General features: G+C 43.2%; 2 protein-coding genes across 5 annotated transcripts; one reads left to right on the top strand and one right to left on the bottom strand.

Moving 5' to 3' along the window:
* Positions 1 to 5,011: 5,011 nt before the first annotated feature.
* On the top strand, positions 5,012 to 9,010 carry LOC102722172. 2 transcript variants are annotated; one of them, XM_006645927.3, is made up of 5 exons: positions 5,012 to 5,472; positions 6,332 to 7,366; positions 7,512 to 7,737; positions 8,261 to 8,403; positions 8,484 to 9,010. In XM_006645927.3, the coding sequence occupies exons 1-5, from the start codon at positions 5,128 to 5,130 to the stop codon at positions 8,790 to 8,792; spliced, it is 2,058 nt and encodes a 685-aa protein (XP_006645990.1). In that variant the 5' UTR covers positions 5,012 to 5,127; the 3' UTR covers positions 8,793 to 9,010. The 2 variants fall into 2 exon arrangements, with proteins under 2 accessions (XP_006645990.1, XP_015688360.1); XM_015832874.2 differs by lacking the exon at positions 5,012 to 5,472 and adding an exon at positions 5,496 to 5,607 and having other exon boundaries at positions 8,484 to 8,813.
* Positions 9,011 to 9,423: 413 nt separating this feature from the next.
* On the bottom strand, positions 9,424 to 14,796 carry LOC102721890 (DEAD-box ATP-dependent RNA helicase 40). 3 transcript variants are annotated; one of them, XM_040522483.1, is made up of 7 exons: positions 14,219 to 14,796; positions 14,055 to 14,123; positions 12,866 to 13,135; positions 12,247 to 12,597; positions 11,803 to 12,080; positions 10,617 to 10,961; positions 9,424 to 10,316 (listed from the first exon to the last, which is right to left on the bottom strand). In XM_040522483.1, exons 1-7 carry the CDS (start codon positions 14,666 to 14,668, stop codon positions 9,665 to 9,667), a joined length of 2,415 nt encoding a protein of 804 aa, XP_040378417.1. In that variant the 5' UTR covers positions 14,669 to 14,796; the 3' UTR covers positions 9,424 to 9,664. The 3 variants fall into 3 exon arrangements, with proteins under 3 accessions (XP_040378417.1, XP_015699301.1, XP_015699300.1); XM_015843815.2 differs by lacking the exon at positions 14,219 to 14,796 and adding an exon at positions 13,285 to 13,868 and having other exon boundaries at positions 14,055 to 14,114; XM_015843814.2 differs by lacking the exon at positions 14,219 to 14,796 and adding an exon at positions 13,316 to 13,868 and having other exon boundaries at positions 14,055 to 14,114.
* Between the last annotated feature and the right edge of the window lie 893 nt (positions 14,797 to 15,689).

Raw genomic sequence — 15,689 nt, 5'->3', positions numbered from 1 at the left:
CGTGGGTCCCACGGATTTGTATGGGCCTTTGCTTCTCCGGCCCAACTTTCGCGTTTGGTCTAGAGGTTTTTACGACGAGCTCTAAGCGAGGTTATATGAGAGCTAATAACTATGGGTTACAAAGTTTTTTTATGTCACTATGACTAGTTTGTAACCTTGTACAACAGTTACACATAAATTTATATTACATCATCACTTTATGGCTTACTTGTTATATACACGTAATGTTTTGGAGCTTGTGTTGTATCTGGCTATAAATCTATAGTCGTTTTCCGTCTCTCTTCTTTTCTCAATCCTTCGCATAGCATGGTAATCTTTAGAGTCCGCTTACATCACTTATTGTACTCGCTCTTATGCGATGAAGCTATAGCTCCATATCACGAAATTGAAAGCAAGAAGCGGATAAAAAGACGTCAAATGTTGGGGATGAAAACAACTGAAAAACAGTCAAATCAAAGGGCTATCTTTTTCATTTCTTTTTTAGAAAATGGGAATTAAGTTGTATACGCAAAACAATAAAAAATGGGTACTATCAAGAATTCAGAGACTAAATTGTGGTGTTCATATAGGTTGGAAGCCAAAAATATATGTTGTTGCGTATTTAACTGTGTATAGGCATGTGTTGACGCCAAATCTTTCGATCTGACACGTTGAATACACGCAAAGGCCTGGGGTCTATGCGTCGTTACAGTACATTATCTAAATTTTTAGATGAGGTACGGAGATAGTTTGATCCTCCAATTAATGAGATAATAGAACAAGTTGGTCGGCTATCAAGGCAATGGATAATTAAACCCAATTGATTGGATTTTGATGTAGCGGCATTTAGCCAATAAGTTGAACAATCGGTTGTTGAAGACTTAGATCGGTTAGGAGTGTGGTATAAATAAACTCGAATGGTTAAGTTAAACAATGAATTTTTTGGTACGATCGACGGAATAAATAAATTCGAATAGTTAAGTAAACAATGAATTCTTTGCTACGATCGACTGAAACCAACTTACACGTAATCCTTATAAGCCGATGCAATACCTAAATAACTACTGACTTAAATAGAGTTGATTTGTGTAGATGCAATGTAGTAAGGTAATCGACTATTCTATTGATATAAATACAATGACACATGGTTGTTGCGATAGGGTTCTAGAGATCGCACAAGGACTTCCAAATTTCCATCAGATAAATTATTGGCTGACTACGTATACTAAAAAGGTCAAGAAATAAAACGACCCTCACATTTATGCCTCTCATTTATATTACCGTTTTGTTTTCCGTACCGACCTATGCCAGCTGAAGTGGTTAGAAATAAATAGAAACAACACCAAAAAGGGTCTTGATTTTCCATCTTGTTTTCAACTAAACATGACTCAACGCTTGAATGGTAACATGAACTTTCTTGCTCTAATGTTTTAATGCTACATATTATGGCATGTTTCATGTAATATTCCAATCACTGAGCGTGTAGTTGGAACAACCACCAAGTTTGAGGCATTCGGGTATTGTGGATCATTCACAAACCGATTAAAAAGTGAACAACATGACTATAGCATACGATACCATGCAAACGGGACACGTTATGAAATCTCTATAGTATAAAAAGAACAAACTCTATTCCAACCTTACGTTCGGTATGTTTCACTGTGTTTGTTCATGTCTCGTACCTCCGCAAATCGCCGTGCCTCCGTGCACCTCACACCTCCACACCATGAGCATTGCTATCTCACTGACGATCTCTCTCGGCCATCACTTAATACCTTACCATATAGTATCAACAGGTATCATGTGATACTACATGATATCATTGTGGTATCATATTATGATACCACATGATCTATTATCAATAGGTATCATATGATACTACATGATATTATTGTGGTATCATATTCTGATACCACATGATCTAGTATGAACATGTATCATTTAATACTACATCCTACATGATACCAACATAGAGAGGGCAGCGCAAGAAGCCGCAAAGGGCGTCAAGGCTGGTGACTGGCGGTGCGGAGGCCTAAACACGAGCTGTGAGGGCACCCCCGGTGGGGTGAAGCCCGAATCCAACTGGTTGGAACCCTCTAGATCTCGTCGGGAGAGGAGCGCCTCTCCCACGCGCGGAGAGGTGCATGAGGCGGCCACAGGGAAGGCAGTGTTGGCGACACGGGCGCATGAGAAGGGCGTTGGTGGTGAAGCAGGAGACGTTCGATTCGATAATGGAATCCTGTCCAAGACGGGAGGACGTCCTCTAAACTTTCTAAAAAGTGAAACACAAAGGGCTTATTCTCATATGGTGGCTGCAACAACATTTTAATTGGGTTATAGTTGTGCTTATGAGCATAAGTATGGATAAATCAAAAATAGTATCCTTTTGTCCCTATTATCAATGTTGATTTTCTAATCAACCAACAACAATCCAAACTTGTGGTATAAATGCTCGATCAATTGCACACATGCATAGCTAAACCATAGCTTAGTCCCCCGCACTCTCCTTTCCCCTCCCCCTCCCTTTCCCTCTGTACACTCTCCCTCTATGTATGTTGTATTCAATACTTCAACTCTTTGTCACACCATCGCTCCTCTGGTGGCCACCACATTTACTAGATAGGAGGTCAAGGCCAAATAGCTAGTGACCCTAGCCTCCCCACCGGTGGATCCAACCTGTTGGAGCAAGGATGCAAACCATTACCACTTTTCCTCTTCACCCCACCTCCCCATCATTGTAGATTAGTATCTTTTCCCTACCATTGTCCTTTCCCTCTCTAGCATGTGCAAATCTGGTTTGGGAGTGGTTAGATATGACGATCCCAAACTACCTACCAACAAAAAGTCACCCGAAGCACCAAAAGGCAAGCAACACGAGTTGTCATTGCCACTAGGGGTGAAACCGGGTCGAATACGGTCGGATAGCATCCTTCCCGTATCTTAACCCATAGTTTCTTTTCGGGATCGGGTCGAATACAGATATTATCGAATACGAATACGAAGACAAATAATGCCGGTCACAAATACGGAACGGATACATGCTAAGACGGATATGAAAGATCCTAGTTATGAATACTTATTCGGATATCAAATCAAAACAACAACCATATATACCACATATATAATAGTTATTCAACTAGTCCATAAATCTTAAATACAACCATATCATGGAAGTAACAGCTAGCATTCGCAAAGCTTGTAAGGAAACATAATTGATTCATTAAATTATATCATTAGTATGTTAGTATATATGAACAAGAAGTATAAATAAAGTTAATGTACATGTATATGGAACACTTAGAATAATGTTTTCTTGTTACTGGGCTTTAATAGTATGTGAATGCAACATGGGCTTTTGATGGGCTATAACTATTCGGGTCACATCTGGATATTTAACCGAGTAGTATCCGTTTTTTTGCGAGGTAACCTGTATCCGTCGGACACCATATTCCGGAACTCGTATTTGTATCCAAGAAAAAAAATATCCGAACCCGGCTCCAAAATCTGTATTTTCTTCCGTATACCCGATTTGCTGACTTGAATTTGTCCTGAATTAATTCGGTCAGGCGGACAGACGGGTAATATCCATCCCGTTTTCACCCCTAATTGCCACCCGATGTCAGGGCTCAACTAGCCATTGGATTTGATGTTCCCGACATTAAATTTTAACATTTTGCCACTCCTAGGGTGATTGGCAACATATTTTCCACTCTCCCCTCACGGGTGTTATAAAAGGGATTAAACACTTATGGTGAAGGGTGGCAAAAAGTTGAAAGCCCCTGGTGTCAGCTTGACACCAAACAAAAATGTTGAAAGTTTTTTATATCCATGAAATTGAAAAGGCTATCTATTAATGTGAAAAAGGTGGTCATTTATGAGTTTCAAGCAAACAAAAACTTACGGTTATTCTGTTGAAAACTATAGTCAAATCAAAATCCTAGCTTCGTGTATTGGTGTCAATGTATCATAGCATGAAGCATATCCTCACATAGATACCTTGTTTTTGAAATATAGAAGTAACTTATAAAAGCCCAATTAAATACTTTATCTATATGTTTTTTCGAAACAATTGTCTCATGGATTAACTATTATTACATTAGTGTTTTTACAAAATATTGAGATCATGTCAAAATTTGGATAAGCAACAATATAGCTACAACATTTAACATGACACCAAAATCGCTTCAGTGTGTACAAGCTACCGCGTCTCTTGGATCTATTTGTGTATCGATACAACAGAATGAACTATAACGCGACGTAGGATAAGTGACAACTCTAACGTAACATCGAAGATGCATGGTAACTGACGTATAAACCTCCAGGTCACAAGCGTAAGTAAGAGCATCTTCAAGTATTTTTCTTTCCCAAATCTAGTATTTTTGCAAGTCTCCAAATAATATAACGAAGAAAACTGTAGTCAATTTTTAATAGTTTGGTATAGCAAGTCTCCAAGAGCTACTCAATTTCAGTTGGCAAAACTAAAATTGGGTTCATAATTTATTATTTTAAACCTGAAAGTTGAAAGTCTCGTCCACGCCGATCCATATTCGACCATGCCGCCTGCTCGCTCGCCACCCCACCCCGGCCTCCCTGCGACGCGTGCCCGCGCCTCCTGCCTTTGGAGCGACGACATGCGGCGGCTAAGAGGGGCGACTCGCGACAACAACACATGGCACGGCGATGGCACACGCAGGAGGCGGATTCGGCGTGTGCGAGTTCCGTGTACTCGCAGGAGAGAAGTGTGTCATACTTTTTATGTAGATGGTAAACTAAACTTGAACTCTCAAATATAGGCGTAAATGAGTAGATATGGTAAATTGTTAAATTTGGGAAAATCATATGGCAAACCATTAAAGGATATTTTTTTTAATTTACTAAAACAACATAGATGGAGAGTAGGTATAGCAAACTATTAGAGATGCTGTAACACCTTCCCATTAACGTCGGAGACTCACAATTCCAACACAAGTGCATAGATCTGACTTGTCAAAACGATACATAGAGCAAAAGAAAAGAAAGTCACAAATACATGGATCATACTGCAAAATCCTACTCGTCTTCCACCACCAGGAGAAACGGCGACACCACCAATCCCTAGCAGCAGCAGCGGGGGCCGCTTCGGCGCGCGCGGGATCCAGGATCAGCAGCATGGAGCCAGCCCGGCGATCCGCCGCCGCGTCGTCGGACGACGGCGGCTCGTCGGTGGCCGGATCGGACGCCGAGGACGACAGGTACCTCAGCGCCAGCTCCGCGCTCGGCACGCCCAGCTCCCTCGCCACCCTCCTCCCCTCCTCCGACCTCTGGGATCACCAGATGGACATCCTCCTCCTCGACGACCCAGCCGCCGCCTTCCCCAAGAGCCACCAGTTGACCCGCCTCCATCCGCCGCCGCCGTCCGATCCTCCTCCCGCCGTGGCCGGCGACGCTGTTCTCCCGCGGCCTGAGCCGGATTTGGGATCGCCGGCTGCCCCGCGTAGCCCGGATCCCACCCAGGTCAGTTCTCTCGTCTCTTTTACATCCAAGAACATTCCTTTTTTGTTTGTTTGTAGGAGGTGACTGACAAGGAGGTGAACTGCACGGTCTAATGGTCAATTTGTACCTATCTTATCAGATGCAACTAAGCTTTAGGTGGGACTGATGACTAGCAGCACTGTCTTACTTAGTTGCTTAACAATATCTGGAGTATGGATGTTTCAAATGTTTGATCTTTTAGTTTGGCTGCTTTTTTCCGTACAAGATGCAATTTCGACATAGAAAAGGTTACTTGGCAGCAGGGGCGAAGCCAGAGCGAAATAGAGGGGGGTGTCACGGGTATCTGAATTTGGATCGGAGGAATGAATATATGGTGAAAATTCATAAACTTTAGTTAAAATTTTTTCCGAGGACCCCCCCGGGCATATGCAGCTTCGCCACTGCTTGGCAGGACGCAGGAATCAAAAGATATCCACTGCAAGCAGTGCAGAACTGGTTTGGCGGTAGGCGGTAGCTTGTGCGCCTTGGGAACATCTTTCATCTTTGCTCGTAGGACTTAAAAGGCATCAAAGCCGTAGTACCCATCAACTTCTCATCTCGATCATACTTCAATTCCATTAACCTTGAATATAATAATATAACACATTGAGACAGCCTTTGTCTGTTGAACTACATGGCTTATGCAACTCATAATCCCTTTGCATATTGGTGAAAGTATCAATTGATATGAACTATATTGTCTTTTGAAGGTTTCTTCCATTTGATAGTTGACCTGTACATAAAAGAGATAAAACATGTTGCTTAGTTGTTGTATTTCATTAGCACCAACCAGCGTTTTTCAGTCATATTTCTTGAATTGGCATGTGTATTCCCAATGTAGGTGGACAACCTTGATGACAGTCATTTATTTGATGATATGGTTCAAGAGATGGAACAGATTCTGCTCAATTCAGGGGAGCCCCATGAAATTGGATCTTTTGCAGATTATCGTGTAAATAATTCTTCCCAAGCTCATCATTTCAGAGATGGAAGCACCACTGCCTCTACTTCTGGTACAGATGATGCTTTTGTATATCCCTGTCCTCACCATCCTTCAAAAATTGATTGGGTGGAGGTTGTGGGAGCAAAGCAAAGAACAGGAGACGTTTCTTTTGGTGAGCGAATCGTTGGGGTCAGAGAGTATACTGTTTATTTGTTAAAAGTGAAGAGCGGAGAAGATGAGTGGGAAATTGAGCGCCGATACCGTGAATTTTATGCTTTCTACCAAGAGCTCAAGCTCTTTTTTTCTGAGAAAGGTTACAATCTGCCTCCGCCGTGGAGAAATGTTGAAAAAGAATCTAGCAAAATATTTGGGAATGCATCCCCGGACGTTGTCAATGAGAGAAGTAGTCTAATTCAAGACTGTCTGTGTTCTTTGCTTGTCTCTAATTACCAGTTTGGAACACCTGCTCCTCTGGTTAGTTTTTTGTCACCAGGGAGTCCTGCTTATGATTATAGCTTGTTAAAAACTCTTATTCCAAGATCTTTGCAAAGGCTAAGCAGTGATTCACATTCCAAAGGCTCAAGCTGCAATGGAGCTTCACTCAAAGATTCTGCCTCAATGGGCAAGACTATATCACTTGTCGTGGAAGATAGGCCTCGAAAGTCCACTAGGCAGTTGTTAGAGTTACAACACTACAACTGTGCTGGATGTCATAGGCATTTGGATGCTGGGCGAACAATGCTGCAAGAACTTGTGCAAACAATTGGATGGCACAAGCCTCGATTTTGTGCTTACACTGGCCAGTTGTTTTGTGCTTCTTGCCACACGAATGATACTGCAGTTCTGCCAGCAAAAGTCCTACACCACTGGGATTTTTCTTTATATCCAATTTCCCAGTTAGCAAAAGCGTATTTGGATTCCATCTATGACCAGGTAATGATATATTCATTCATAGGTTTCTTTATGCTGTGAGTTGTTTTTTTACTCATGCGTACAATTTTCCTGGAGTGCATCATGAGTTATAGTTTTGACTCATAATTCGCTACAAACTTAATACATGGTTATTTTTATTTTTCAGCCTATGCTCTGTGTAAGTGCTGTCAACCCTTTCTTGTTCGCGAAAGTGCCAGCTCTACTTAATATCATGAGTATTCGAAAGAAAATAGCAGCAATGCTTCCTTGTGTCCAATGCCCTTTCCGGAATTCTATATTTAGAGGGCTAGGAGTTCGAAGATACCTTCTTGATGGGAATGACTTCTTTGCGCTCCGTGACCTTGTTGATCTTTCAAAAGGGGCTTTTGCAGGTATTGTTCATTATGAATTTTTTGCTTTTTCCCTAAAACTTTATCAATGATCATAGTGTCAAATGCTTGTATAATTTGCTGTTGTTAGGGCTACTAGCAAATATATCCCTTCATGCGTTTATTAATGGTGCACTACTTGCAAAAATGCTGCACCACTATTAAGTGGAAACTGCAATCTGTTTTGAAACATCAAAGTGAGGTTACTGCTGTATCTGCCTCGCACTTCCATGTCTGCTTCTACAAACATGCAAGTGTTTTCTTTCTAGGAATAAAAAACAAAGGACAGCGTATTTAGCCATGCTTCATCTGCTCCATATATGCTTGCAGTTTCCTCTGGAAAAGGAAAAAGATAGTGAATTAGGATTGTAAGATCTTTTATATTTTTATGTGCATACACTGGCCCTGTGTTTATTGTTCAAGAATGACTAGCTTTTGGTGACTTTGAAATTTTGTATCAAAATTGTAAGCCATTAAATGAGGATTCGAGCAACTCATACGAGCTTTGTTGGTTTGCTTCAAACAGCACTTCCAGTTAAAGTGCAAACCATATCAAATAGGATACTTGTACACATCACCGAACAATGCCTTGTGTGCTACGACTCGGGCGTTCCTTGTGCTGCTCGACAAGCTTGTGATGATCCCCTAGCACTCATATTTCCGTTTCAGGTGCGCTGCCAAGTCTTTGTTTTCTAATTTCTATGTGTCTTTGTCTATAACTGAGGATATTGGTCTTATGATAATTGCAGGAGGACGAGGCTACAAAATGCGGTTCCTGTGGATCCATCTTCCACAAGCAATGCTTCAGGAAGATCAGCACATGTCCTTGTGGTAAGGGTGCTGCCAGCAAAGGCAGGAAAATTGCTCCGCTTGAACAAGCAGCACGTGACGATGCAAGCAGACCATCATCAACTGAGTTGATCCAGCCCCCGTCGTTCTCTTCGTCATCTGGATTTTTCTCCGATATCATCTCAAAAGCTAGGCCAGATAAGCTTTGGAAACCTAGAAACAACAACACTGTAATTCTTATGAGTTCTTTGCCAGATACGTCGACATGACATGAGCTCAGCTGTATGCTCATGTTTCCATTGTTATTGCTTTTTTTGCGCCTTGCCTTTGAGATGGTAAGCCGCACTGTTGTTTTGTATGTAATAAAATGTAGCAATTTTGTGCGTATGTTTGCATCAAACAAATTACAGGATCAGTTACTATCTAGCGAAAAATACTTAAAACGCAGAGTTCCATTTTTACATATATTCTTAATTAGATATCCACTTTGCACTATCCCTTGCACTCGAATTGGGTTTCTACACTGTACGGTACCATATAACTTGGCAACATCGGTTGCCTTCCTCGCTCTGCTTTCGAAGGTGATGGCACAAGCCAATTAGCAGCACGAAAAACAATAAAGATAATTAATATATAATTAATTAAGTATTATTTATTAAAAATTTCTACCAACTCGGATGATCGGATCGAACATGTTTTTCTTTTTTTATGTTGTTTTGCCCCCATTGCTGATGTATCTCTGGAGTGCATCCGGTAGTACATGTAAATATGTAATGAGCGAAGTGCTCTGGTTATAAAAAACCATTGCACTTTACTGAGGGAAAGCTGACAGCGTGCGATCTTCCCCACACAATGGAGACAATCGTGAGATATAACTGTAAGCATAGAGCACATAGGGCATGAACAACCAAGCGACATTGCATGATCTTCACTTCACATGCTACAGCGTCAATAATGCATAATAATGTGTTACAACGAAAGGAACCCAGACATAACAGTCTCCACGACACATACAGTTCACAATTTTTTAAGTTCCGGCTAAGAAATACAGCTTCAGATAATTTTAACATTCTAGCATTGTCACGCAGATCATCTGTAGTGGCTGTTCAGCCGTTCTTGAAATATTTTGGGACCAGAAGGTTCAGTTATCGCCACCATTCTGCACGGTTGCACTTGCCCGGGGATCATCAGCTATCTCTCCATCCTCATCTATCATGCCTTCCTCTTCATCCTCCCTGGTCTTGCTAGGCTGGGGTGGTGATGAAGGATTGGGATTCTCAGATACCTCTGGAGCTTTGTTGTTTCCCTCCACCTGAACACTGGGGCTCACTGAGCGACTGGCTTTTCCATTGTAAGCAGGACTATATGGGCCAGATTTGTCATCTTGCGGAGTAGGCGACCGATCAAGATCAACCTTTCCTATCTTCTCATCCTCCGGTCGTTGGTCATCTTTCAGGTCAGAGTGGTTAGTATGGTTTCTCGATGGGTCAACTTCTGGTGTGCTTTTGCGCTCTACGTGCCCAGAGTCAGGGTGTTCAGGACCAGAACCAGCAGCACTCCTTTCATGCCTTCGGCTCGCACCTGGGCTACGGCTCCTGCTGCGGCTAGCACGGCGGTTCCTAGTGTAACTCCTGCTTCTGCTCCTGCTTTGGCTGCGACTTCTGGTCCTGCTACGGCTATGGCGGCGTGACTTTTTAGGACTTCGGCTATACCTATCACTATCACTCCTGCTACGGCTCCTACTGCGACCTCTCCCAGACCTGCGAGACCGTCCATCATCGCCATAGTCATGCCTGCCAAAAGCAGAAACAGTCAATAAAAACAGCATTTGAGCTGCAGGACACAAATTCAATGAACAACAATAAAATAGGGTTTAGGTTAATCAAAGAAAGCAAGATCACAAGATCGGGCTTAATAAACTGTAACCCTAGATACTTGAGTGGTTTTAACTTTTATCAGCAATTTAATCAAATTTGTTTCAAATCTGCCAAATAGAAACTAGTGGGTCTTCATACAACATTTACAGAAGATACTGATGAAGTGATAATTAGTGTCCTTCCCATTATAAAAGAAATATGTGAGAGCGTAATTACCTGCGACTACTGCGACTACTCTCCAATCTCGCAGAAGATCCTGACAGTCCATCTCTTCCACCATACCTTGAATCCAGTTCAGAGCGCGAACCACCCCTGTCAGAGCGGGTAGTTGCCCACCGGTTACGCTTCCTGCCACGCCCACCCCGAGAAGCCATGTCCACTAAGTCACGAGGAACACGTTGGTTTGCACCTTCTAGAATTTTAATAAGATCGGCAGCATATTTTGAATCCTGGTCACAGAAAAACGTATAGGCCACACCAGTAGCACCGGCCCTTCCAGTCCTGCCAATCCTGTGAACATAATCTTCAATGCCAGTGGGGAAGTCATAATTGATCACAACCCTGTTCCAGTGAAATAAGAGACAATTCAATAAAATGTATAACTTCAACATGGGACATAAAAAGAGTAAGATATAGCAGATGCTGGTATCAGACTACAGGGACAACCAAGACAGAAATTGGCGTGCAATCATCTCAGGAAAATTTTTAGTTTAAAGTTTAAAATGATACACCAAAACAATGCTAAAAACTATGCTCTCAAGATTATGTGGTACAGTTGCACCAGCATTTACACCATGGACACGGAATAATGTCAATCAGTATAGAAGAGATAATACTGGTGTACAACTATTGCTAGCAGTTCAATTAGCTTCAAAACCCTACCGCACAGACAACTTTTGCATTTAATAATGGACAACTGGCATCCATTAGGTGTCATGATTGATTTATCATATGTCCTTGTGCATCCTAAACTGACAAAATTTTAAAATGCTACTAAATAGTCCATTTGTAAAGTAGCGTGCTTATGGGCTTAAGACAATGATAGAACCAACGGAATCTGCTTCTATTTTTCTTTAGAAAATTGGTAGAATATCATATAAAAAAACTTTCAAATGGTACTCCGTTCAGAATTCAGTCGTTTAGGCCAAAGCACAGTCAGCAAGGTATAATAAACCTTATATAGGGCTAGTTCTAATTAATGGCAATATAAAGAACTTCTCCTAACATACAAGCAGAGCTTATCGCACGCACAACCAAAGGACTATGCTAGCTTCTGATTTTTTTTGATGGAGCAAATCCTCTATTAATAACTTCTATAAAGGGGACAAGTTAGGAAACAGTGTCTATAAGAGCTAAAACATCTCTTTGAGAACAAAAACGACAGCCAATTCGGATTGAGTACCTAATATCTTTGATGTCTAAGCCTCGTGCAGCAACATCTGTTGCAACCAAAATAGGAGATCGCCCAGATCGAAAATGGCTAAGGACCTTCTCCCTTTCGCTTTGGGACTTGTCACCATGAATGGCAGAAGCTCCAAATTGCCTAGTAAGTGTCCTTGCAAGTTGGTCGCACATCCTCTTAGTAGTGCAGAATATGAGTACCTTCGAACCTGAATCCTGGGATCGTAAAATTTGCTCAAGACGTCGAAGCTTTTCTGATGGTGTGATCAGCTCCACATTCTGCCCAGGACAATAAGAAGATAATTAAAATAGCTTCTTAAAATGGGATTATTTGGTAAATCATTACACTTGCAGAGAACCAACTGTTTTTATTTCCCAACAAACTACAACAGAATAAGGGATATTAAAATATCATTAATACAAGCATGTCAATTAAGTAACAAACCTGAGTAATAGCACTATTGGCAACAAGTTCATCAACACTTCCAATAGTAACCTGGACAGGGTGAACAAGAAGATCATCCGCAATTCGTCTAACTTCCTTGGGCCAAGTAGCAGTGTACATAAGGGTTTGCCGACGAGGAGGAATTTCCTTCACTATCTTACGTATTTGTGGTTCGAAACCCATGTCCAACATCCGGTCAGCCTCATCAAGAACAAGGTACGATACTTGCTTAAGGCTTATCCTTCGCATTTCTAGAATGTCGTTCAACCTTCCAGGTGTAGCAACAACAACATCGACCCCTCTATCCAAATCTCTTAGCTGGGGACCTTTTGGAGCACCACCATATAGGCACTAAAAAGATCAACAAACATCATGTATACCAAAATGAGGCAAAGCAAAGACAAGATCAGACTAAAGATTTGATCAATGAAAATAATAAAGTTTGGAAAATTATTTGGCTTGTCAGCATTTTGATAATGTTCAAAAGTCTTTTCAAGTTGGTCAATAAAGTTTATCAAAGCAACAAAACATAAAATCAAATGAAACCTGTGTATCTACTATCTAGTACTGTTGTGGGCCAGTAGCCCAACTATAACAAATAATAGTAGAATGAACTGACCGTGGAAGAAATTCTTGACGATCTGCCAAATTTAACGGCTTCTTCCAAAATCTGTGTTGCAAGCTCTCTTGTTGGTGCCAAAACCAGCACTGTTGGACCAGACCTCGGGTTGTTTTGCAGATGCTTAATATGCAAGAATCCAGGAAGTAGATACCCAAGAGTTTTCCCAGATCCTGTCTTTGCAATAGCTACAACATCTTGATTCTGCAAGGCAATTGGCCATGACTGAGCTTGGATTGGTGTCGGACTTGAGAATCCAGCACGTTGGATCTGAAAACCAGGGGAAAGGCAAAAGCAGATATAATAAGAATATAATATGGTAAACATGTTCTCATACATATGCTATAATTTCTCACCAAAACTTTCTGTAACAATAGAAACAAGGAATCAACAGGCATGAATTCAACATAAGATCATACAAAAGAAAGTGCATCGCATGGACTTGCGTACGCAAGGTGAAGTAGAAACGGCTCTAACAGCATCCCTGGAGGCAGCCTCGCTCAGCCATGGATCGTTCATCCACAGGGCCCCTTCAACAGCTGCACGCAGGTCCTACATGGCAGCCTGGGTGCGAGGCCACTTCAGCAGCAGCTGCCCACAAGGTCCTATGGATGGATGTTGACAGCCTGGGTGAAACCTGCAACCTCCATGGCCAGGCCCCAGAAGAGACCCACAATCCATGTGAGGAGCCTCCTCCAAGGATTCGATGCAGAGCAACAAAATCAGCCACCACGGTGCGCCTTTGCACCATGGGCGATCCCTCGGCAGGGAGTGGGAGTGAGCCAAGGGTGAGGGTGAGCCGCCTCAAGCGTGCCCCTTTGCGCCATGGACAGTCCCTCGGTAGGGAGTGGGGATGAGCCAGGGGTGAGCCGCCTCTGTTGTTCACCCACCCTTGGCAACTCTCCATCAACGTCATCTTCCCTCAGCCCGTCGCACTTATTTGGCCAAGGGGTGCGCGAGGCAATGTACGACATTAGCTCCAACCTTGGAGCAAATATCGCATCTGCCACAGAATGTAGATAAAAAATTGAAGCTCGCAGCCGGTTCTGATTTTAGCAGAGACAAGGATCAAGCAAGCAATTAAGAAGAAACATGACTATAATCCACCGCGCTTGCTGGACTATTAGGTGATTCCGTTTTGGGTTAGTGTTAGACCATATGTCAGGATTCATCACCACATGGTGCATACCTCCTTGAGGATTTCCGGTGGGAAGCCACCGGACTCAAACGAAGTTATGGGAGGTGGCACGTTGTCCCCCTGCAATCATGGACGCCAACCAAAAAAGTTAGGTACTAGGTAAGTATAAGCAAAAAAAACAGCAGGATGCAACAGGAGAAGAGCTAGATCCTTACGACAACGGTGATCTCGTGGCGGCGGCGGTACGCCTCGGTGGACGGATCATCGGCGGCGGCGGCGACCGGAGCAGGATGGTGGTGGGACGGCGCCGACCTGGAGGAGTTGTGGTCGTCGTGGCGCCTATCGCGGTCCCGGTCCCTGTCGCGGTCGCGGTCCCTGTGGTCGCGCCGTGGCGGGGTGCGGGAGCGGGATCGGGAGCGGTCGCGGCGGTCCCGGTCGCGGTCGCCGCGGCCGGAGCGGGGAGGCGGCGGCGGGAGCGGGGGCGGCGGCGGGAGAAGGTCCACGGGGGGCAGCGGCTTCTCGTACTGCGTGACGTTGGTCTCCGGGTTCCAGTAGTAGAGGTAGCCGGTGGTGCCGTCGACCAGCCCGCGCCACGGCTTCGGGAGCGAGGGGTCGTCCGGCGCGTACCGCGGCGCGGCGGTGCCCGGGGCGGTCCCTGCCGACATCTCCGCCGGCGGATCTGGCCCGGTCTCCGGTCCCGGAGCGCGGATTAACCTGAAGACGGCGAGAGGGCGGCGCCGGAGAGGGGGAAGACGAGGGTTTCGGGGTATTTTTTTTTTCTAACCCTAATTTCCTCCGCGTAGCTCGCCGTTTTATTGCGAGAGGAGGAAGAGGCGAAGGGCTCTCCCGTACGAGGTGAGCTTAGCTGACCTCATCATCCAAGTTGGCCCACGTGCAGAGACTTAGAGCCCAAGTTGGCCTGTTCCAATTTGGTCATGCTTATAATTTATAATTTGAATTTTAAATTTTAAAAATAGAGTTCATTTCTTATGTCTTACCAAGTTTATTTTTCAGTTTTGGCTTTTAAATCACTATAAAGACGTATATAAAATTTATATTCACAAATTATTTCCTGTTTGTAAATATATACTTTGGTATTTTTTTTAGAAAACCTAAAGATGACCCGTTCACCTTTTGGTAATTGGTTTGCATAATTCTGTTTCAGATACTCCATACTCCATATGTTCCCGAGATATAGATGTTTTCTAGGTCATTCTCAGTGTATGGTTTTATCGTGTTGTTTTTAATAGTGTCGTGACATCAAAGCATATTTGAATGGATGAATGAAATATGTGCTTCAATGTAAAAATTCACTTCACAGTTTTATAGGCTAACATAGCACATAATTATTGCACCCAAGTAATAAATAGGAGTTGATTAAATGGGTGGAGATGAAACGATTACTCTATGTGTAGGTATCAATATAGTTTCATAATATAGGTAATTGTGTACATCAAGTTTTATCTAGGGATGGCAACGGGTCAGGTTCAGGACGGTTAGAGCAATTACCCATCCACCAACAATAAAGGTTGCGGATAGAATTCCCTACCCGTACTCATGCCCACGTGTAAAAGCTGATACCCGTACCCGTACCCGTCGGTAGGGGTGGAAACAAGCTAAGCTGAGCTAGACTCGACTCGGCTTGGCTCGTGGTCAGACTCGAGCCGACTCGAGGTGGCTTGTGAG

This window comes from Oryza brachyantha, chromosome 1 (genome assembly GCF_000231095.2).
Source record: "Oryza brachyantha chromosome 1, ObraRS2, whole genome shotgun sequence".
Lineage (NCBI taxonomy): Eukaryota > Viridiplantae > Streptophyta > Magnoliopsida > Poales > Poaceae > Oryza > Oryza brachyantha.
This window is presented reverse-complemented; position numbering and strand designations above follow the sequence as displayed.